General features: G+C 39.4%; 1 protein-coding gene across 1 annotated transcript in view; it reads left to right on the top strand.

Moving 5' to 3' along the window:
* The window catches only part of pod1 (coronin), a 588,411-nt gene that overhangs the window by 285,566 nt on the left and 277,392 nt on the right, over positions 1-25,453 (top strand). The window contains exon 11 of the mRNA XM_090381732.1: positions 3,388-3,445. Within this exon, the coding sequence (XP_090237858.1) occupies positions 3,388-3,445 (58 nt within the window). The remainder of the gene's footprint in view (positions 1-3,387; positions 3,446-25,453) is intronic.

The raw sequence follows: 25,453 nt of genomic DNA, 5'->3' as shown, positions 1-25,453 counted from the left end.
TCCATTATGGTCGTTGGGTTCCTTATGTTATATATAGCAGTGTCTCTGGTCCATAAACTATTTAAATATCATTGTAACCATTTTCTATAACCTCTTATTATTAATACATTTTACACACACACACACACACACACACACACATACACACACACACACACACACACACACACACGGGAGTATCAAAAAGTTCGTGTCCTTCCCTAGAAAGGTGAAACTTCACAGGAACTTTAATCCTTTTCTATTTACTCTCCATGTATAGTAACACATTTCTACCATCTATGGATCAGTTATTTAATGCCTTGATCATAGAAGTCCACATTTTTTGCCTGAAACTACAATTCCACTTCATTGATGACTTCCTGAGACAAATCAAAGCATGTCCATGCAATGGTTTCTTCATTTCACGAAACAAGAAATCTGATAGCGCTAGGTCAGGAGAATAGGGCAGGTTTTCCCCCCAAAAGGAATTCTCAACATCCTCATTACACAAATCCAACAGTTGGCAAGAAAATTGCATTCTACATTGCTGATGCCTTTGACGTGCAGATGATCATGTAAAATTCTGTGGGCAGACCCATAACTAATTCTCATTGCATTTGCGATGAAATGAATTGTCACACACTTGTCACTCAGCATCAGCTGCTCAACCTCTGCAACTGTCTCACTGTCTGTGGATGTTGATGGCCTTCCTTCTCTTGGCTTGTCAAAGACGCTTGTACGACTGCACTGGAACTCCCGTTTCCACTTTTTTACAGTGTCATAGGATGGACAGTTCTGCTCATATGCAGCTTTCATTTCTTTATCAATTTCCTGAGCTTTCTTGCCCTGTAAATGCATGAAATTGATCATTGCTCGATGCTCCATTTTGTCAACCATAGCATCCTTCCTCAGATTCCGGGCTCCACCTCTGGTGTACGATCACCTATGGGAATGAAATTTCACATGTTAGTTATTGAATATGTAGACAACTTACATTAAAAATGGCATCTTCCTACTGATGTTTTATCTAGGTCAGGGTACGAATGTTTTTGATATCCCCCTCATATATATATATATATAACCAATATTAAGTATAAAATTAAAACATATGCCGCCATCTATGTCTTTTTACTTTTCTGTCTATATAAGCTGGTTAAGTTTACTTTATGTCAGTGGTATGGCTTTGCCATGGAGTGCTAGTCTGTTCTATAGTTTATTTTTTGCTGCATATGGACCACCGCTATTCAAATCCTCTGCATTGGTGGTTCAATTGGAGGATAAAAGGGTTTAGTCTCTATTGGTGATATTTCGCGTATCTTGGAACTGGCACCTTACTGGAGGGCGCCGTTAAATTCTATATAATTGGCTTTAATTTTAAATTTGAAATGGAATTATTTTTAATTGAATTTATAAATTATTCAGAGACTTTTGGCTACAATTTTAGTCTTGTTACCTTTACTTTCCCCTCCCTGTGATTTAACCTTTATGTTAATTTAGCTATTATGTTTAAATTTTTGCCCAACAGTATATATATATATATGTATGTATGTAGGTAGGGATCTGCAAATTTTTTTTTTGATTTTTGAAGGGGTCCATAGATGTCAGTAGTTTGGGAACTGCTGAACCAGTATATAAAATCCCAGTATACAGTTTTTGTCAACTTATGTTCTCAAAGAAGAGTGAGACAATCACTCAGCAATGCAAAATGGCATTCCACACCTCAGTTTTTTGAGGATGTAAAGCAGTTTCATGAAAAACATAAGGATTTTAATTTCTCCATATTCTGTTGACGTAGCCACTCTCTGAATATTTCATCATTGAAATAAATGGTCCAAGATATAATCCATTTCACTCAAATAAATAGAGGAATTAAAACCACATAATAATACATCTTTTTCTTAATCAAATTCTCTAAGTTTATGTATTACACGAATACAGTAGGAATGGAGGATTAACATTTTAACAGCCCTTTGTATACTTGAATAAGACACACCTGTTTGCAATACAGTCTTCTAAGTGAATTTTTTGGGCAATTGCAATAAATGTTGTTTAATACCAAGTTTTTCTTCACTTAGCAATGAAGTTGCATCCGTTTTTTTTTTTTTTTTTTGACACAAACATGACTTATTTTAAAAAATCAGATTACTAATGATGAAATTGTTGACTTATTTGGTACTGGTGAATAGGAAACTTTTCTCAAAATTCTGCTTTGAAGTCCACACATACTATTTTGAACAAAAGTAGACTATAAACATATGTTCAAACAAGGAATGTGTTATGATGGTTTTTGGCACAAACAAAGCAATATGAATGAGTTTTTGTGAGTGCAGCATAACAACAACCATTCTGCCTGCAGATATGGTTTGTTATTTGTGTGTTATTTGGTTTTTAGGAACATTAGCAACTAAGGCCATATTGCTCCGGGGATATGCAGTGGTCATTCCCTGACCTTTCCACACCCTCCGTATTTGGTGGTGATGGGCCCGAACCCTGGTCTAATCAAGAAGCGTGTGCTATGCACTGCTGCTCCTTCCCACCTGGCTACGGAGGCGCCACTCAGATATGGTATTGCCATCAGTATTGTTTGGTAAGAATTGTGTATGATTGCAAAATGAATGAAATTAGCCCTTTCATTTTGAGTTCAAATTTCAAATTGCTGTGCATCAGATAACACATATGATAATATTATTATTGGCTGTTTAAAAGGATTAGTAATATTTTCAGATATGTGTAAGTTGAATGCTTTCGTAATAATGAAAGAAGTGGCTTCTAAATTTATTAAGTTTCTGTTAACATTTATGATGCTGTAGATGCAAGAAGATAAAATTTGAGTTTTCTTCTAGTTAATATATCTCTTTATTATAATACACATATAATATGTATTTATATTATACATGTATTACTTGTACAGGTTTGATCGTAGGGTTCAGTGAATGTTGCAAAAAAATTAATTAAAATGATCTCTGACACACAATGCCTTTTTCTCTCACTAATACTCTCTACATGCCCAAATCCTCAATCAAAATGGCCTAAACCAAACCAGTTGAAAGAGATGTCTTGGTAATTATTTGAATTGTCAGATTGAATGAAGGTAATGACTTCATTGACATTTTGACCTTTCTGGATGTTGACAGGCCATCTTCAGGCAAAAGGTTTCTTTATGAAACCTTTGAAACCTTTTAAAAACTGTGTTTTCATTATTGTATCATCACCATAAACTGTAATGGGTATTTCATATGTTTTTGTGGCTGATTTTCCAAGTTTGGAACAAAATTTAACTTTGACGTATTCAAATTTTGTCAGTTTCATTAATTTTCAAGATCATTCAATTTTTGATGAAACCTTGTATATCTGTTTTTATTATATTTTCTAGAATAAGATATAAAGTTTTGTATCAAATTTATTTAGGCAGATACCATTTTGTCATATTGGGAAATTACAGATAAAGAACCATTTTTCAGTGAAGGTAAGGATTTGTTTATGATGTTAAAATCGAAAATTATTGTAAAAGCAGTAGTAACATCATCCCATGGTATATTAATTTATAGTAATTTCATTTTCTACAGGATATAAAAATAGTAGTTTGGTCTTTAGTTTTACAAAAAAAAAATGTTCAACATTATTATGTGTTGGAAGCTTTGCACGCATATAATCTTTAAAGGGCATCACATAGGTAGAATAAAGCCTGGAGGAAGGTTATAATACTTACAACTATGTGTTAAATGTTTATCTCAATCAATTACATACACCGAGGGGATGTAGATCCTATAAATGGTTATAGGATCTACATTCCCTGATATAAAAACATTTATAGAATCAAATGTGTCACAAGATTTCTCTCTCTCTCTCTGTGTGATGATAAATTAATTAAAACAAGAATCATATAGTTGGTAGCTTTAAACATACAGAATATATTTTTCAATTTTAAGGAAAAAGAAAAAAATTTTTTTTAAAATTAAACTGAAGGAGGACATTATGTGGAGTACTACTAAGAAAGATTTAAAATAGAATATGAGGTATTTAATCATTTTACTGGTATGCAAAGGACATTGTGTATATTGTCAAGCAGCACCGGGGATTTCCTCTACAAACCACGTATTATGCATTGTGATGATACAAACTCTGTAAATGCCAGAGCTAGTGAAGTTTTAATGTTAGTTTGCTTAGTGTAGTGTTGGGTTGTGTTGGCCTGTTGTTCCTCTGGCATTTAGCTTGGGCTCCCACATTACCCATCCTTGCCTTGAGGAGGCAACCAGGTGTAGTACAGGTAGAAAGTTCTCTGGCAGTGGCTGGTGAACCTTGGACTGCACCTGAGCTTGCCAGGGAGGACCATAGAAAAAAAAAAAAAAATGCTAGAAAAAGAAAGTGTGAAAGGGGATGACAGTGAAGAGGGAGGGAACAATAGGAAGGGCTCTACCTGGAAATAGGAAGTTAAGGGGATAGAGGGGCACCCCCCTATCGGAGAAGTCCATCTTCACACGGGGGGCTGTTAAGGAAAAGTAAAAGGTTTGTGGTGGTAGGATCCACCAGGCGGAAAGTTGGGATGGGAGGTGAGAGAAGGGGAGATGGGAATGTGGGGGAAGAAAGTCATAGGGTCTGAGTGCCCTATGTGGGGGGGGAGTCTGCTCTGTGGATACACAATGCAGCTCTGTATGAAATCTCACACTGGCCAGACTAGCTGTAGTGTCAGCAGTTTCCACACCATGTCTTAAAAGAGAGGATGTGTGGCATCAGCAAAGCAGGGGTGGTTCACTGTGGGTTACCCCTACTGCAGTCCAAGTAGGAGAGGCCTGCTCTACTTGGACTGCAGTGGGGTAACTCACAGGGAACGCTGCACACACTCTTCATATGTTCATACCTTATGCACACCTTCCACTCTTACAGAGTAACCACACTGCACTTCTTTTTTTTTATTATTATTCTTTTTTGATTCATCACAACTACATTTACTCGGCCACTGCACAGGTGACTTTACTTGCACTCACATTTTTGCATCTTAACCTGGAAAGAAACTTTTTTGTGATACACAGGTTCATGATACATGGGTATACACACTTTTTTTTTTTTTTTTTTATTATTACTCATTTAAGGGCAGAGTGGCAGGTAACAACGGATAACAATCACTCACTAATGTGCCCCTTTCATACATCATCATATATTCAGAGATAGGACATAGTGAGACCCAGGTATCACTTAAGTAAACAAAACTTTCAAGACAACTGCACTTATTTTTTTTATTATTACTTTTTGACTTACCACAACTACATTTACTCTGCATTGTCTGCATCACAACTACATTTACTCTGTGTGTGTGTGTGTGTGTGTGTATATATATATATATAAACACGCACACAGATATTCAGGGTATGATAATTAACATCTATTGGACATTCTCATTCACACAGTGATCCCTTTTATAACAATACCCTGAATGGATGTAGTGCACACACATTTTATAGATTTTGCCCCCTCAGGTTAAGTGGACTCATTTCCCACTCAGCGGGTTACACATATCAACACTAATTACACTATTACATACATTCACTCACACTTAACATACACTCCATTAAAAACATTTTCTTTCATACTTGCACTGGGTGGGAAACATATTCTAGCTGGCCAGTCATTATCAGTAGTTGTCACAGTCAAGGAGAGGAACTTTTCAAAGTAGAGGTGGGTGTCATCACAGTTTAGATTATCACAGCATTGTTACTTCTTGTAGTCTCAAAAGCTTTTTGAGCAAATTCAGAGAAGGCCATGTAATGCATGTCATCAGAGATGAGAAGTGTTCATCTCCACTGCTTATAGGTCCTATTTTTGTCAAAGGCACCAGCAAAATCGGTTGAAATATTGAAGCATGTAGGTTTCCTGGGTGGTTTGAGCTGCACTCAGTTTGTTCATTGCATCCTCAGTCGAACATCCAAGCTTGAAACCAAACTGTCTGTCCGACCAAAGGTTTGTATTCAGATAATGTGCTTCTAAGTGATATACTATGAGCCTTTCCAATATTTTGCTTGGAACTAATAACAAGGCTATTGGCCTGTATGATTTTGGATCATTTTCAGGTTTTTCTAAATTCTTTAAGATTTGGCAGTTTCCATTTGGTGGGAAATATACTTTTGCTTAGACTGTTGTTAAATAGTTGGAATAGATGTTGAGACTGACTTTTGGAAAGAATTTTTATCATTTCTGGTTCAATTAAATTGTGGCCAGACCATTTCTTTTCCTTTATTCTATTAAGAGTATTTGTTAATTCTACTATTGTGAAGGGGGGGTTCTGTGTCCAGAGATGCATAGCCTTATTCTCATTGCAGATGTTCATAAGTGAGTGCTTGGTCATCACTGGTAACAGAGATTTGAGGATCTTATTGACTGTTCCATTCCAAGTGTATGTTGGCAATGCTGTCATAGAATCGGCGGTGTGAACTATGTCATCTTTTGGCAGCTTGTTGGTAACTATGTGGTATACAACACCCCAGGACAACACATTACTGGAGGTACCAATAAGAGCCCTCCATGTTTATTTTTTCTTTTGTCTTATTAGTTGGGTATAGTTATTTTTCAGGGAGCGATACATCTCCCTTCGAGCATTTACCTCAGCTGGAGGCCAGCTAGATCTAGACCTTGGAAAATGCTTCCTTGCCTGGTGCACCGTTTGCTGGAGGTTTTCCAGTTCAGGGTACCACCATGGAACTGCTTTGTTCGACGCTTTTTCTTTCTAAAGGTGGCGTCAATGACCTTTATAATTAGTTTAGTAAATTTAGACACCTGTTTCATCAGGGTGTACTTGATTATTATGTTGTGGAGAGATTCACTGAAAGGTAGAATTCAGTGCTTCAGTAAATTTGGTCCAATTTGGCTTATTAATATTATACCTTATGATATCATGTACTTGGGGGGGGAATCTGATCTAGCTGACGAAGTGATTGCTTGGTGCCCTCCTGCACCCTCCAATTTATGAAGGCGCCTCCGTAGCCAGGTGGGCAGGAGCAGCAGTACGTAGCACACGCTTCTTGATTAGACTGGGGTTTGAGCCCGTGACCACCTAATACGGAGGATGTGGAAAGGTCAGGGAATGACCACTGCATATCCCCGGAGCAATATGGCCTTAGTTGCTAATACTCCTAAAAACCAAAATAACAAATAACAAACAAACCAATTTATGAACTTGTGCACAATAACATTTGTGGCCATTGTCACATCAATCACACTTTCATACAACATACTACTGTAAGTTTCAAGATTGTGTGGCTGGTTTTTAAAATCCTTAAATGGTGAAGTAGCAACAAAGTCCTCCAAGTCATGCCTATTCTGTTATTATTGTTATTTTTTGTTTTTAGGAGCATTAGCAACTAAGGCCATATTGCTCTGGGGATATGCGGTGGTCATTCCCTGACCTTTCCACATCCTCCATATTTGGTGGTCACGGGCTCGAACTCCGTTTAATCAAGATACGTGTGCTATGCACTGCTGCTTCTGGCCACCTGGCTACGGAGGTGCCTTGCCCATTCTGAGTGCCTACTCTGTCTAAATTAGATCTGTCAGAGTTGTGGCTATGCCATAGTGGAGACCTGCAGTTGGCATCCACAGACACAAAGATTTTACTGTCGGGTAATTATAGTAAAGCTGTTTGCAAATATTGTTGTTGTTTTCCATTATTGTTTTCTGTATTTATAAATAATATTGATGATGGTATATCAAGCTTAATGTCAAGTTTGCAGATGATACAAATGTTGGCAGGGTTGTTAAGGACACTACTGACACTATGCTGCTGCAACAGGATCTGGCAAGGTTGAGCAGATGGGCTGAGAGGTGGCAAATGAAGTTTATTAACATTGACAAATGTAAAGTACTACATATGGGAAACAGCAACCTGAGAGCAACGTATCAACTCTGTGGTACTATTCTCTCATTCATTCTCTACCACTGTCAGTGGTAGAGAATGAAAAGGACCTGGGGGTGATTGTGCAGGCAGATATGAAGTTCTCTCATAGCCCATGGTGTCTTGTTAATGATATACAGGAATTTTTCTAGCAGGGATAAGGAGGTGTTTATTCCCTTGTATAAGGCAATGGTCAGACCACACCTTGTGTACTGTATACAGGTCTGGAGGCCTCATTTCAAGAAGGATGTAGAGCTGCTGGAACGAGTACAGAGAAGGGCAACAAGATTAGTGAATGGAACAAAGGGGTGCTCTTACGAAGAAAGGCTTAAGTTTGCAAATTACAGTGTCTGGAGACTAGGCACCGGCGAGGTGGTCTTATAGAGGTGTATAAAGCATGAATGGTTTGAGCATGCTCAATACTGATGGGATTCTTCCTCTTGCTCAGAATAATCACCTGAGAGGGCATAAATTCAAATTGAGGAAAGACAGATGTAGGATAGATATGCGGAAATTTGCCTTTAGCCAGCGGGGTAGTTGGTTGGTGGAACAGACTTCCATCCCTTGTTGTGGAAGTTGATGGCCTAAATAAATTTAAGGCTCTGCTGGACAGGTATTTCGAATGAATGGAGGGGTGAAATGGAAGGTTTTTTTTTTTTTTTTTGGCTGATGCTGCATAAGCTTGCTTTCTTGCATCATATGCCTCTACTAATGCTAATTGTAAGTTCAGTCCAGGTTTGCAGTATAGTGATAATGGAAGCTTCCTGGGGGGAAGTAATTTGAGCACAGTCTGCTAAACGGTTGCAGAAATTACTGATTTTAGTAACTGTTAAACTAGGTATGCAAAGGACAGTTGGTACAATTAAATGCCAAACAATTCCAACAACTAAATAAATTGGGTATGTACCAGATTTCAATAATGAAATCCATTTTCAGGCCTAGGTTTTTGCTTTGGGAGGAATTATAAAACTCAGCCACTGTATCATTGTGATAGGCCAAACTGTATCACATTGAGGAACTCTCTTGAGTGGTTCAGTTAGATATCCTATTGTTAAGTGTTAGAACTCCTCCCAAACAAAAAAACTAGGCCTGAAGACTGATTTTGGATGTAAATCATGCCATCATACAGTGTGCTAACTGTTGCTTAATCAGGGAAATGTGAAATATATTGCAAAAACTGTAGGTGGAATACAACCAGGTATGTTTTGCAGGGGTGAAAGTTAATAATGTTTTAGAATGCTTATCTTTTAAGGAAAGAAAACGTATTAATGATCTTAAGAATAGGAGATCTGAGGATTCACTTAACAAGCACAGGGCAATGTTGAAATAATGTTACAAGTTTAGGAATAAATTTGAAAGTGTATGTGATTCTGCCTAAACACGATAGAAGGGAGTAAATGATGAGGAAGGACCTTGTCAATCAGTTCGGCCTTGGAGAGATTGTGCAAGAGTAAAGAGGTCAAATTTTTTCAAATGATCCATGCATGCTCCTTAATAGGAGAGATTTTTTTTAACAGAGATGTGATACACTTAAATAGAAAAGTGAGCAAAAATATTTTTTGATGCTGTCAAGGCATCAAAATAGAAATTTGAAGGAAAGGATGTACTGATTAATAATTTAACAGTACCCGCAAACAGTGGCAGAACTGATTCTTGCACTGCTTTTGTTAGGCACCCCAGAAAACAAGGAATGGTGGAACTCCTGGGCCTGTTGAGGAGTTCTGATGGAAAAAGTCGATATAAGGTTGGTTTAGAGTTATTAAGAGCATAAACTGGCACATATATACATGCTAAGCATATAGTACTTCGATTCAATAAATTTCAAGTATTGGTTAAGTCATTAAATGCAGACATTATAGGGATATTGAAAACACGGTGCCAGATGCAGAGGGTGTGGCCCCGGGTGCCAAGCGTTTCCATGGCCAAGCGATTTTCATGCGATTGAAGAGCATTTTTCTCTAAGCGACTAGGTTCTCTTTTGTTTTCTCCCTTGCTTATTAAACTTTTCCATTAAGTAGCTTTACTTTCTTAAAAGCACTAAGAAGAGAGGCCAGAAGAAGGAAAGAACCTTTTTCTTTAATTTAATTCATCTTAGTAACTGTACTAACTTATATGCTTGGCCACATGCCGCACTGCTCCTTCTTCCCCATGGTGGGGCTGGTAACCTAGGCGGCAAAAATAAACCCCCAGGGCCAAAAGGAGCTAACATGGATACGAGCAGTTATCCCCCTTTACAGCCATCAAGCTGAAGGTCAGAAATTCCTAACAACGACCATGACACCAACCAACCCAAAAGGCTTAGAAGGGAAGCACAATGCCATGATGAATTACCAAATTTCTTGGTGATTCCTTCTTTATCCTCCCAACCTGTGGGCAAATTATCACCATTCTTGATTCAAAAATATTTGGAATCAATTACTGGATCACCAAAAATGGTGAAAATCCCCCTTTACAGCCATCAAGCTGAAGGTCAGAAATTCCTAACAACGACCATGACACCAACCAACCCAAAAGGCTTAGAAGGGAAGCACAATGCCATGATGAATTACCAAATTTCTTGGTGATTCCTTCTTTATCCTCCCAACCTGTGGGCAAATTATCACCATTCTTGATTCAAAAATATTTGGAATCAATTACTGGATCACCAAAAATGGTGAAAAGACTACAATCCAAGATCTCCTCATTGAAACAGCCACCGCAAAACATTCTGACGGCTCTTAACACAACATCATTTTGTGGGCTCACAGTATCAGTTACTCCACACAGAATCTTAAATTCGTCAAAGGGTGTGATCAGTGAGTGGGACCTAATTACAGTCTCCGAAGAAGAGCTACTTCAAGAACTGAGTAGTCAAAAATTTAAAAATGTGAAACGGATTATGACTAAAAAAAATGGAAATCTCACTCCAACGAGATCCATCATTTTAACATTCAGTACACCAAACTTACCATCCTCAATTAAAGCTGGCTATTTGAATTGTCGTATTAGACCATATATATTCCAAATCCCATTCGCTGCTTCAAATTCCAGAAATATGAGCATTCGCAGCAGGCATGTAGAGGTGAGGCCATATGTCCCATCTGCGGCTCTAACATCACACTCAAGCGGATTGCTCTGTCAAAACAACTCTGTTTGTCCAAACTGCAAAGGAAGTCACCCAGTTTTTTCCAAAACCTGTGAGCTATGGATTACAGGAAAGAAAATCCAAAAATCCAAAATAGAAAATAAAGTCACCTTTCCTGAGGCACGTAGACAAGTTATGTCGACCATGCCTAGTAGTCGTTCCTATGCAGCTTGCACTTGAAACTTTGTTTCTACTTCAGCTCAAACAGATGTATCAGTTCCACATAACACCTCTCTAGCGAACTGGCTCAAATCTACACTTTCAACCTCTAAAAAAGATAATCCTCCAAAAAGAACTAGCGAAGCCACAAATACTCCAATCAGCATTCCTACTCATACCCCGTCAGTCCCAGTTGAAAAAGAACAATTAAAATCTGAATCATTCTCTAAAAAAATGGAATCTCCCACCAAAAGTATGGATGTAGATGAGCTGCTAGATAATGAGCCCATTCTAGAACTCCATGCAGATGACATCATGGATATTGGACACCCCACATTCTCAAAAAGGGACCAGAAAAAAAATGTCCCTCGTACAAAAAACAGTCAGATGAAACATCCTCAGGTAAACGTAAATAATGTATAAAATCATACAACGGAATTGCAGACGACTAAGCAGTCATTCTGATGACTTAAGAGATTTAATCTCATAGGCGGTGAAAAGAATGTTTCCTGTATGCTTACAGGAAACAGGAAACATTCTTTTCACCCCAAATTTTGCCAAAATTTTCAAGTTATACCATTTACGGACAAGATAGGAACTCAGAATCACCTGCACGTGGAGGAGTTGCAATTCTTGTTAACGCTAACATACCATCCAGACCGATCCAATTGAGAACTACCCTAGAAGCTGTGGCAGCTCGCATTGCAGTTGGTACATCATTTACCATTGTTTCCATTTATATTCCGCCACCTGCACCACTTTTGCTTTCAGAACTTGACAACCTCATTGCACAACTACCAACTCCAGTTTGTCTTTTTGGCGACTTTAATGGACACCATCCATTGTGGGGATCTGCCACAATGGATAGAAGAGGCAAATTGATGGAGAAATTCATCGTAATAATGATCTTAATTTATTAAATTCTGGATCTCCTACTTACATCCATTTAGCAACCGGGTTTGCTTCCGCATTAGACTTGTCAATCTGTTCACCATCCATATTTCCAATCATGACATGGTCGGTATTAACCAATCCCTTTAACAGTGATCACATTCGAATTATTTGCTCTCTACAAACAGGGGTAACTCCAAATCCCGATCAACGATCCACATGGCAGTTTAAAAAGGCAAACTGGGGTGGCTATTCTGCCCAGATATGCTTAGACAGATTTTATGGTCAAAGACAACATATTGATGATGTAAACACTTACATAACCAATCAGATTCTGACTGCAGTTAAGGCCTCCATTCCAAAATCCATACCATATCGAAAAAAGCAGAAATCACTGGTCGAATACAGATTGTTTAATTGCCAAACAGGGAAAAAACCGTGCTTGGAATAATTTCCGCAAATATCCCACCGCTAGTAACCTAATTGCTTTTAAAAGACTAAAAGCAAAAGCTAGACAAGTTAGGCGGAAAGCGAAATGGGATTCATGGATTGCTTTTGCTTCCACCATTACCAAAGACACGGATACATGGGTCATCTGGAAAAGAATACAGGCATTATATGGCAAATTTGCTCGGCTGCCCTCACCAATACTTCAATGGAAAAGGAAAGACATTTCTATTCTCGAGGAAGTTGAAAATGCGTTAGCAGAATCATTTTCAAATATCTCAGCTTCTGCCACCTGTGCATCCACATTCGAGAACATCAAAGCAGGTGCAGAATGGTATAAAATCAGCTTCTTCACGCGAGGCTCATTCCCGTACAACCAACCGTTTACATTAATAGAACTTCAAGAATCATTAAACAGATCTTTAAATAGCGCTTCAGGTCCAGATGGAGTTCATTACATTATGCTAAAGCATTTCCTTGGAGAAGACTTGAGAACCCTATTAATTTTTTATAATCGGATCTTCTCTGAAAATGCCTATCCTTCTTCATGGCGCCATTCGTTCATTATCGCCTTACCAAGACCAGGAAAAAATCCTTCCTGTGTCGCTGCATGGGAAAAATTTTTGAAAGAATGGTTCATACTAGGCTCACTTACATCCTGGAGTCAGAGACTCTCCTTCCAGATCACTGGTATGGCTTTCGAAAAAATAGATCAACCCCAGATGTGCTCATTAAAGCTGAGTCTCGTATCTGCATTGCCTCTGTCATGAAACAACATCTAGTCATGGTCAATTTAGATCTTGAAAAGGTATTTGATACTACATTGCGTCATGGTATTATTATGGACCTTTACCATCTGGGGCTTAGGGGTCATTTGCTGGAAATAATTCAAAATTTCCTGCAATTGCGTTCTTTTCAAGTGATACAAAAATGTACTCTCTACATCTCACATTCAGGAAGAGGGAGTCCCACAGGGATCAATACTTAGTCCAACACTGTTTTCAATCCGAGTGAGCAGCATGACACAAGATGTCCCAAAAACCGTTCAAACTTATAGGCATGCAGATGACCTTACTATTTCCTGTCAGCCTCAAAGTATGAATACCATCGAAAGGCAGCTCTAACTTGCCATAACCAAAATAGAATCCTGGACTTCATGGAATGGCTACTGACACTCAGAAAAGAAATGCAGTCACTCACTTTTGCAAGAAACGAGCTCTCCATCCCGAACCTGAACTACAAATAAACAATACTCCAATCCCGCTTGTTAATACCGTTAAATTTTTGGACTACTGTTAGACCGCAAACTAAATTTCCAAGCACACATCACTTATTTGAGAACTTCTTGTTTGAAGCATTTGAATATACTTCGATCAGTCTCATCTATGTCATGAGGAGCTGATCGGTATACTTTGCTGCATCTTTATAGAAGTTTAATCCGTTCACAAGATTATGGTTGTCCAGCGTATGACTCTGCCAGGAGCACTACTTTAAAACAGCTAAATATGATCCATCACAGTGCTCTGAGGACTGCACTGGGAGCTTTCAGGACTTCTCCGATCCAAAGTCTATATATTGAAGCACATGATCCCCCATTACACATGTGTAGAAAAACACTACTGCTTCACTATGCTGCAAAGATCCAGTCTGCCATCACATCCAAGTTGGGAGCATCTTTATAATACTCATTGGGAAGCCTTCTATGAGAGCAAGCCAAATGAAAATAGACCTGCCTTGCTCAGGATCAAAGAACTTGTTCAGACTTGGAATGTCAATTTAAATGAAATTTTCCAAGATACAGCTACACCTGTTGCTCCTTGGACATATGTGCCTGTCTCTCAAGATACACACTTCCTTCAGAGGGAGAAAAATATTATACCTCCCTACAATATCAGACAGTTACATTCAGCTCATGCTACTATGAACAGCCTGTAAAATTTATATGCATGGTTCCAAAACTGAGAGTATGGTGGGTGTTGCGGCAGTTTTTCCTTTATGTACAAGTTCAGCCACACTACCGCTAGCTTGCAGCGTCTTCACAGCTTAATTATATGCCATTAAGTTAGCGCTTAGTACGATTATTGAGCTTTCCGTCTCATCTGCCATAATTTCACAGATTCTCTTAGTGCAGTCTCTGCCATAAGGAAGAATTTCTCGTTTTCTCATCCTACATTCATTCATTAATTGGTGACATTGGAAGCCTATGATAGATATAAGCTGGTCTGTAACCAAGTCACAAAGGAGATTGGCAGGCAAAGGCAGATTATGAGAAACCCTTGGCAAAGGATGGAAAGAAAAACAACAAAGAGTTCTTTACCTATGCAAACTCTAGAAGGAAAGGGATGAATCAGATTGGTCCACTGGATATTGATGGTTCAGTGCTAACAAACTAAACGAGTATTTTGTATCTACATTCACCAATGAGGAGTTATTCAGGGAGGGGGAATGCCTTTGAATTACAATGATTTTGTAATAACTGAGAGGAAAGTGGAGGAGAAATAGTTGAAGATAAACATAAAAAAGGCACCCAGGGTGGACAGGATCTATCCAGTTATATTAAAGGAGGCAGCAAAGGAAGTAAGCAAACACATAGTAATTATGAGAGCTTCTTTGGACTCAGTGTAGGTATCCATGGACTGGAGATGTGCAAATGTAACCCAAATTCACAAAGGAGGATCAAAGGGCAACACAAATAATTATAGACTTGTTAGTTCCAGGAAAATTAATGGAGGCACTGATTAAAGGAGCACTGCAGGATTATTAGCATTAGCATTAGTAGAGGCATATGATGCAAAAAAGCAAGCTTATGTAGCATCAGCCAAAAAAAACCACTTCCATTTCACCTCTCCGTTCGTTCAAAATACCTGTCCAGCTGAGCCTTAAATTTATTTAGGCTATCAACTTCCACAACAAGGGCTGTAAGTCTGTTCCACCAACCAACTACCCACTGGCTAAAGGCAAATTTCCGTACATCTGTCTTCCCTCAATCTGAATTTATGCCCTCTCAGGTGATTATTTTGAGCAAGAGGAAGGATCCCATTGGCATTGAGCATGCTCAAACCATTGAAGACTTTATACACGTGTATCAGATCACCTCGCCAGTGCCTAGTCTCCAGACAGTGTAATTTGCAAAACTTAAGCCTTTCTTCGCAACAGCAAACCTTGGTTCCATTCACTAATCTTGTTGCCCTTCTCTGTACTCATTCCAGCAGCTCTACATCCTTCTTGAAATGAGGCCGCCAGACCTGTATACAGTACTCAAGGTGTGGCCTGACCATTGCCTTATACAAGGGAATAATCACCTCCTTATCCCTGTTGAAAAATTCCTGCATATCATTGACAAGACACCATGAACTACTCTTGCAGCCTGTCTGCACTGCTCAGAGAACTTCATATCTGCCTGCACAATTGCCCCCAGGTCCTTTTTATTCTCTACCACTATCAGTGTAGTACCACAGAGTTGATACGTTGCTCTCGGGTTGCTGTTTCCCATATGTAGTACTTTACATTTGTCAATGTTAAACTTCATTTGCCACCTCTCAGCCCATCTGCTCAACCTTTCCAGATCCTGTTGCAGCAGCATAGCGTCAGTAGTGTCCTTAACAACCCTGCCAAACTTTGTATCGTCTGCAAACTTGGACATTAAGCTTGATATACCATCATCAATATCATTTATAAATACAAAAAACAATAATAAACCCAACACTGAACACTGAGGGACTCCACTAATAATATTAGTCCATGATGAGCAGTGTCCATTGATTACCACTCTGTATTTTCCCCCTCAACTGTCCCTTTATCCATAGCAGCAATTTCCCTCCAATGCCACACAACTCCAATTTGTGCAGCAGTCTTCCATGTGCAACAGTATCAAAAGCCTTTCTAAGATCCAAATATATAATATCAAAGTTATTCCCTGCATCCAGTTATTTTGTGACTGCATCATAGTATCCAATCAAATTGGTCAGGCAAGACTTTGCCTTAACAAACCCATGCTGTGTCCGAGCTATAACTGAAGTCTTGTCTAGATGATCCTGCAGTGCTTCTTTAACCAGTGCCTCCATTAATTTTCCTGGAACAGAAGTTAAACTCACAGGTCTATAATTACTTGTGTCAGCCTTTAATCCTCCTTTGTGAATTGGGGTCACATTTGCACATCTCCAGTGTATGGGTACCTCCCCCTGAGTCCAAAGAAGTTCTCATAATTATGGCTAAGGGTTTGCTTACTTCCTTTGCTGCCTCCTTTAATATAACTGGATAGATCCCATCCACCCCAGGTGCCTTTTTTATGTTTATCCTCAACAATTTCTCCTCCACTTTCCTCTCAGTTATTACAAAATCATCTTGCTCACTGCTAGAGTTTACTTCACCTCTGGCATTCCCCTTCCTCAATAACTCCTCATGTGTGAATGTAGATCCAAAATACTCGTTTAGTTTGTTAGCCACCTGAGCAGGATCCTCAACTGTTGAACCATCAATATCCAGTGGACCAATCTGATTTATCACTTTCTTTCTAGAGTTTACATAGGTAAAGAACTCTTTTCTGTTTTTCTTTGCATCCTTTGCCAAGGATTTCTCATAATCTGCCTTTGCCTGCCTAATCTCCTTCGTGACTTGGTTACAGACCAGCTTATATCTATCATAGGCTTCCATGTCACCCCTTAATTTATATCTATCCCATGCATTTTTTTCTCTCTTCCATATGTCTCATTAGTTCATCTGACATCCATTTAGGCCTAAACCTTAAACAATATTTCTTAGTTGGTATGTAAAGCCTAGTAGCTTCCAAGATAAGTTCTTTGAATGCTTCCCATTTTGAATTTGCTGTTGGTAACATCATCAGTTGGTCCCACTGTATAGAATTTAAATACCGTCTCAGACCATCGTAGACACCTTTACGAAAGCAAAAACCTTTCCCTTTCCTTCCCTAAATCTCACTTCAGCACACTGTGATCACTACCACCTAGTGGTTCTTTTATCTGCAGATTTGTAATGCAGAAGAATCACCACTGATAATCAGATCAAGAGTATTACTCCCTCTAGTTGCCTCCCAAACATGCTGATGTAGAAAACAATCATCCAATAAATCCACAAAAGCCTTGTTAGTGTGTGAGTGACCAACCCACAAAAAATCTGGGAAATTAAAATCTCCCATTATAAGACTCTCTGATGTACTGGCCCACTCTATTTCCCTGTACAGTTTCTTATTATACTCATCAGAGTCATTAGGCCTATAGCACACTCCTACTCTCAATTTTGATCTCCCAATGCTTATGTCGCACCAAACTGACTCGACAATGCACTGTCCAGCGATGTCGACTGGCTTCATTTCCTCGGATTTTATGTGTTTCTTAACTAATAGCACAACCCCTCCTCCCTTCCTATCCTGTCTATGCTTTCTGTACACATTGTACTCCCCAAATTCCAGTTCTGTATTCCTTATATCACGTCTCTGATATCCCAACAATATCTGCCTTTGATGTTTTGAGCAATACCTCAAATTCATCATATTTATTTACTAAACTCCTAGCATTGGTGTACACGAGTATACATGCACCTGTTCCTATTCTTAGCTACCCTAACACAACCCTTGTGTTTACTTGTACTGCAATGACTCCCAGCAGTCTCTGAAATACCCTGCATGTTGTTTTCCAGGCTGCTGCTCATTCCAATAGAAGCAGTGCAAGAATCACTTTCACCTCTGCTAGTGGCTACTGTTAATCTATTAGTCCTTGTATCCCTCCAACCTTGCAGTTTTCCGATCCACCTAACACTGCCTCGGTAGCATCAGCAAATATTCTTGCACCCTTTCTATTTAAGTGTACCCCATCCCTGTAGAAGTAGTCTCTCCTGTTAACAAGTACAGACCAGGCTGAAAAAAATTCTACCCCTTGAGCCATGCACAATCTTTCCAGGGTCAAATTGATTGACAAGGCTCTCATCATATACTCCCTCCTATCGTGCCTGGGCAGAATTGCAGACACTTTCAAATTTAACCCTAATTTGCGGTGTTTTTTCAACAGTGACCTTTACTTGTTAAGTAATTCTGCCAGTCTCCTACTCTTAATATCATTAGTGCCAACGTGCACAACTATATCACCTTTTGTACCCTTAAAAGATATCTGCTCTACAACATTTCAGCCTTTGGCACTGGCAGACATGCCCTGGTCCTGTTCCACCTATCCTTTTTACAAAGCATGTTCCCCGTTTCCCTGACAATAGAGTCAACTACTAGTTCCTGTGGGATCAGCGCATTCTGCTTTGGGGGTTGCCGCTGTGTTGTTGTGATGATCAAGTGCAAGCTCTGGTGTTGATGTGGGCAGCTGAGAGCTTGATAGGCCCCTCAATTTAGATCCTTCGAGGGCATTCACCCTGTCTTTCAAGCTCTCATATAGGCCCATAACAATGCTGAGTTGTCGCCTGATTTCCTTACACTCCTTACATCGCGCGCACACAAAGACATCCCCCATGGCAATATCATGTCCTGTACACGATTGTTCCATGAACATCAAGTAAGCAGTGCATTTTAAAAGGCTGTGATTCAGAGCGCAACTGCTCCCCCCCCTCAGTTCTCCCCCGAGCCACATCACTACCATTAGCTTGAGCCTTTTGCTTTGCTGCTCTGGTCTGAGTCATGATTTCGATTTAATTTCAATACAAAATTATAACCCTCAACTTGTATCGCAACACAGTTATAACGCTATATATATTTTTCAGTATCGAGTATTATTTATGAGTTCCATTTATATAACTTCCATATCAAGTTATGTATTAATTATGTTACATTTGTAATCTAAGTCGTTATATGTATTTAGTTAAAAAGTACAATTTAATTGACAATGAAGTTTAACAAGATTAATAGATTATACTGATTAATTGACAATATTATATTATATTATATTCTATACTATACTAAGCTTATGCTATCTAGTTACGCTATCATCTAGACAAGACTTCAGTTATAGCTCGGACACAGCATGGTTTTATTAAGGGAAAGTCTTGCCTGACCAATTTGATTGGATACTATGATGTGGTCACAAAGGAACTGTATTCAGGGAATAACTTTGATATCATATTTGGATCTTAGAAAAGAAAGGCTTTTGATACTGTTGCACATGGAAGACTGCTGCACAAATTGGAGTAGTGTGGCATTGGAGGGAAATTGCTGCTATGGATAAAGGGATGGTTGGGTGGGAGAAGGCAGAGAGTGGTAATCAATGGACACTGCTCATCGTGAACTAATGTTATTAGTGGAGTCCCTCAGGGTTCAGTATTGGGTCCATTGTTGTTTTCTGTATTTATAAATGATATTGATGATGGTATATCAAGCTTAATGTCCATGTTTGCAGACGATATGATGGTTGGCAGGTTGTTAAGGACACTAATGACAGTATGCTGCTGCAACAGGATCTAGAAAAGTTGAGCAGATGGGCTGAGAGGTGGCAAATGAAGTTTAACATTGACAAATGTAAAGTACTACATATGGGAAACAGCAACTCCAAAGTGACGTATCAACTCTGTGATACTACACTGACAGTGGTAGAGAACGAAAAGGACCTGGGGGTAATTGTGCAGGCAGATATGAAGTTTTCTGAGTAGTGCAGATGGTCTGCAAGAGTAGCTCATGGTGTATTGTCAATGATATACAGGAATTTTTCTGGCAGGGATAAGGACGTGATTATCCCCTTATATAAGGCAATGCTCAGGCCACACCTTGAGTACTGTATACAGGTCTGGAGGCACAATTTTAAGAAGGATATAGAGCTGTTGGAACAAGTACAGAGAAGGGCAACAAGATTAGTGAATGGAACAAAAGGTTTCTCTTTTGAAGAAAGGCTTAAATTTTGCAAATTACAGTGTCTGGAGACTAGACACCTGCGAGGTGATATGAATGAGGTGTATAAAGCCTTGAATGGCTTCAGCATGCTCAATGCTGATGGAATTGCTGATGGATTGTTTAATTTGTTAAATTACTCTAGCCATAGGCTGTGGTGAATTCTTCCTCTTAAGGAAAATATATACATAAAATGATAACCCAGTTTAATATAATATAATAAAATATATAATAAGTAGCAGTAGCTTTCAAGACTAACGAGTCTCTTTTTCAACTGATTTAAATACAACGGATAAGTGCAATGAGCTGAGAGTGAGGCACGTTATTCATTTTCTATTGTTGTTGCACAGACGTGTGCTGTTTTACTTCAGTGTTTATTCAGCATTAAAATGGTTGTCTCTAGGATGGGATGTAGATGTGTGCCTTTGTGGCGGTTTATTGCCTTTGGATTGTTTAATTTGTTAAATTACTCTAGCCATAGGCTGTGGTGAAAGTGTCCCAATTCATAAACTTAACATAGAAACTAACTCCTTAAAGGCAAGCATACGTTCAAACGACGCAACTTCCTTCGTCTTGAACGTAAGCAGCAAACAACTATCCACTGAACACTCAATGTCTTATCCAATGTCATGAAGTTCACCGTCATACCATCTAAAATTTCAGTCACACAGCTCGCTATGGGTATAGAACCCAGTATTACCAACCTTCCCGAAGAAACTGCCAACAAGATCCGTTTCAGGACTGCCGCAATCCTCCGCAGCACTCAGAAAACTTACTCAAACCTTAACCATCATCAACGTGCCGCCCTATCATCTATAAGAAAAGACAACTCCATCGTTGTACTTCCTGCTGATAAAGGGCGTCGGACTGTTGTATTAGGCCGATCAGCCTACCGAGAGAAAGCCCTGGCCCTACTACTAGACCCAAATGTATATGAACCCCTGTCTGATCCACCCATTAAGGTCTTGAAACGTCTAGAGACACATGTCAATAAACTTGTCCACACATGGTTTAAAGATAAGAAAATCTCAACTACAACTCAGCGTCTTCTACATGCTACTGGCTGCCAACTACCGCAATTCTGTGGATTGCCAAAGATCCACAAACTGGGTATTCCCCTCAGACCAATAGTGTCGTGCTGCAGTGCCCCAACGTATGAACTATCCAAGCATATCACGCACCTCCTCTCACCTCTTGTAGGAAATACCACACACACACACCGTCAAAAATAGTTGTGAATTCATCAACTTCATTAAGGACTTTTCAGTCCCTGACAGCACCATCATGGCATCATTTGATGTGGTTTCTTTATTCACTTCAATTCCCGTACAACAGACTGTGCACTGCGCCAGAAGGCTCCTCCAGAACGACTTATGCCTCCAATCCAGAACATCACTATCCACTGATGACATCTGCACCGCCCTCAAGCTATGCTTATCAAGCAGCATCTTCACCTCTGAATGCTCAAAGGTGAAGATGCTGCTTATCAAGCAGCATCTTCACCTTTGAGCATTCAGTCTACCAGCAGATACATGGCACTGCTATGGGTGCCCCTGTTAGTTCCGTAGTAGCCAACATCGCCATGGAAGATCTGGAGGAGCAGATACACCTGAACCCACCTGTACCTATTACAACATGGTGCAGATATGTTGACGATATTTTTACTGTTATACTACGTGACTCTGAAACAGTACTACTGGAAGACCTCAACTCCCTGTCTAATTTCATCCAGTTTACCATAGAGTTAGAGGTCAATGACGCACTCCCGTTCTTGATGTCTTAGTGATAATAATTATTGTCACAAAAAGGAAAATAGCCTCTAGAGACTTCGGTATACCACAAACCTATGTGGTGCGGACAATTTTCAAACTACAAATCCGGCCATGCACCCAGTCATCTCAACAGCACTGCCCGCACCCTATTCTCCAGGGCTTGGAGCCATTCCAGCACTGATGCAATTAGGCGTAACGAGATTTCCCGTGTGAAGGCGGACCTAACCAAATGTGGTTATCCATCCCATTTGCTAAACAGGTGCCTATTACAAGCACAAGAACTCACATCCCACCCAAGACCACTGAACCAAGACGGTATACCGTCCGCCTACATTCCCTATTATCCAGGCGTGTCAGGATGGATCTTCAAAATCCTCAGAAATTACATCAAATGCGTGCAGTTACCCTGCAGAAACCTACGTTCACTTGTCTCCAGTGTGAAGACCCCTGTCACACTTCTCTTACGCAGCAATGTAGTATATCGCATCACCTGTAGAGACAGCTGCTACATAGGAGAAACATCAAGACGTCTCCAAGATCGCCTTACGGAACATGAGAGCAATCTGGCTTGCCGAAACTGACCAGTCCGCAGTTGTGGAACATTTTTGGGCCACTAACCACGATCTCAATCCCAAACGTGACTTTGAAATGGTAGATCACTCATGACACTTTTGCCACCGCCTGTGGCTAGAGTCACTTAACATATTAAACAATCCAAAGGCGATAAACCGCCACAAAGGCATACGTCTACACCCCATCCTAGAGACAACCATTTTAATGCTGGATAACACTGGAGTAAAACAGCACATGTCCGTGCAACAACAATAGAAAATGAATAACGTGCCTCACTCTCAGCTCATTACACTTATCCGTTGTATTTAAATCAGTTGAAAAAGAGACTTGTTAGTCTTGAAAGCTACTGCTACTTATTACATATTTTATTATATTATATTAAACTGGGTTATCATTGTATGTATATATTTTTCTTAACCATGGACCCCAGTACACCAGGCCCATTCGTTACAATGCTTCCTCTTGTTCAGAATAATCATTTGAGAGGGCATAAATTCAAATTGAGGAAAGACAGATGTAGGATAGATGTGCGGAAGTTTGCCTTTTAGCCAGTGGGTGGTTGGTTGGTGGAACAGACTTCCATTCCTTTGTTGTGGAAGTTGATAGCCTAAATAAATTTAAGGCTGAGCTGGAAAGGTACTTGGAACGAACGGAGGGGTGAAATGGAAGTTTTTTTTTTTTTTTTTGGCTGATGCTGCATAAGCTTGCTTTCTTGCATCATATGCCTCTACTAATGCTAATACTAATTCCCAGCTATTCGCTTGCAGTGTGGCCAATCTGTCAATCAGTTTTTGCTAGATCCCTGGCCATTCAGGCATTCCGGGAAATGAAAGTGCTGACTTTGTCGCTAAACATCCTGAACCTGCTCTCTCACAACATCCTCAGGTTCCTTTCTGTGATTATAAGTCTGTCATATGCAAAGCGTGCTACGATAAATGGTCACAGACCTGGAAAAGTGACACCAACAATAAACTTTACCAGATAAAAGAATATCGAAAGCTGTGGCTGTCTGGCTTCCAACAAAACAGACGAGAGGAAGTGGTACTGGAAAGACTCAGAATTAGACAAATTTGTCATACTCATCTCTTTCTATTGTTGGGAGAAAACCCAACAAAATGCTCATCCTGTCAGATGCAACTTGTGGTCCGTCATTTTCTGGTTGATTGTCCCTTACATTCAACCATCCGGTCAAACACTTTTCAAGAAATGAAGCAAATATTGAAGAACTTTTATTATATCTAAATCATATTGCCTTGTAAGAAGCATATAATTTAACCTCTCTAACAATATGCTTTTTGTGAATTAATGATGAACAGACACGACTTGGCCTTAGTAGCCCTTGTGTCATTAAACCGAATAACAACAGCAACAGCAGAGGATGTTTAATTTTAATATGGTGAGTACAATGTGTATAGAAAGGACGTAGTGTATAATATTGGTTTTCAAGGGGAACCCAAGGTCCTTCCCAACTCTGTTACAGAAAGGACAGACAGGATAGGAGTGGAAGGGGGTAATGTCCTTGGTTCAGAAGTACATAGAATCTAAGGCAGTTCACCCAGTTGAAGTGGGTGGCCAGTGTAATGTTGAGTCAGTTTGATGTGATATAAAAATGAGAGTAGGAATATGTTGCAGGCCAAATGACTGTGATGACTTATGAATAGCTATATAGACAAATAGAGTGGGCCAGTAAATCAGAATGTCTTATAATGGAAGATTTTAACTTTTCATATGTTGACTGGAACTTGTGTGTCATTCACATAGTAACAGAGCCTTTCTGGGTATATTGGATAACTTTTTTGCACCAGTTGGAAAGAAAGTAATACTCTTGAACTGATTATCATCAGTATTTCTTCATGCATTAAGAATCTAATTATCTTTAAGTAGATTCCACATCAATATATTAAGGCTACTGCCACCATCAGGTGGTAGTAATTTTGATATATTGATGTGGGATTTATTATTATTAGCCTTATGGTGCAAGGAAGCTTGAGGCTTGTGCTGCACCAGCTAAAAGAAAAAAAAATTCCCCCCTTATCCTGAGAGAGAGAGAGTCAGAGTCAGAAGTAGAAAGGATTGTTTGTTCGTTCGTTTGTTATTGGGTTTTTAGGAGCATTAGCAACTAAGGCCATATTGCTCCGGGATATGCGGTGTTCATTCCCTAACCTTTCCGCATCCTCCGTATTTGGTGGTGACGGGCTCGAATCTAATCAAGAAGCGTGTGCTGCGCACTGCTGCTCCTTCCCACCTGGCTGCGGAGGCGCCAGTAGAAGGGAATCACCAAGAAAGCAAGAAAGAGAAGAATGATAATATCCAGCTAAGGACCCTGCACATACTCACCAGATGTGAGCCCCTGGGGGTGATTTTACTTAAAGATATAACTACTGTCAAGGGTAAAGGAATTTTTGCTTTCACCAGGGTGACTACATTGGTTTCAGACACTTTTTAGATTCTATACAATAGGGGACCAACTGATATTAACAATTGCAAATTCTGAATGGAACTGTTCAAATTTTGTACAAACAATTTTATACTAACTCGCTATTGTTTATGGTTTAGGCCTAGAGGAACTGATGAGACTAGAGAAGTAAAACAGATAGGATGTTTATAAATTATTATGGGGACACAGAAACCTACAATAAGTATAGGGCATTCATGGTTTACACCTGTGTTGCATTCCTGGAATATGCATGAAAATGAAGGTTCACATAAATTAAAATTTATTATCTCATAGAAATACATTAAATTTCATGGGGGGGTGCATTTGTAGAGGCATAAGATGCAAGTAAGCTTAT

Source organism: Mastigoproctus giganteus, chromosome 9, assembly GCF_048544385.1.
Source record: "Mastigoproctus giganteus isolate SK-2022 chromosome 9, ASM4854438v1, whole genome shotgun sequence".
NCBI lineage: Eukaryota > Metazoa > Arthropoda > Arachnida > Uropygi > Thelyphonidae > Mastigoproctus > Mastigoproctus giganteus.
The sequence above is the reverse complement of the archived record's forward strand: the minus strand, read 5'-3'. Positions and strand labels throughout refer to the sequence as shown.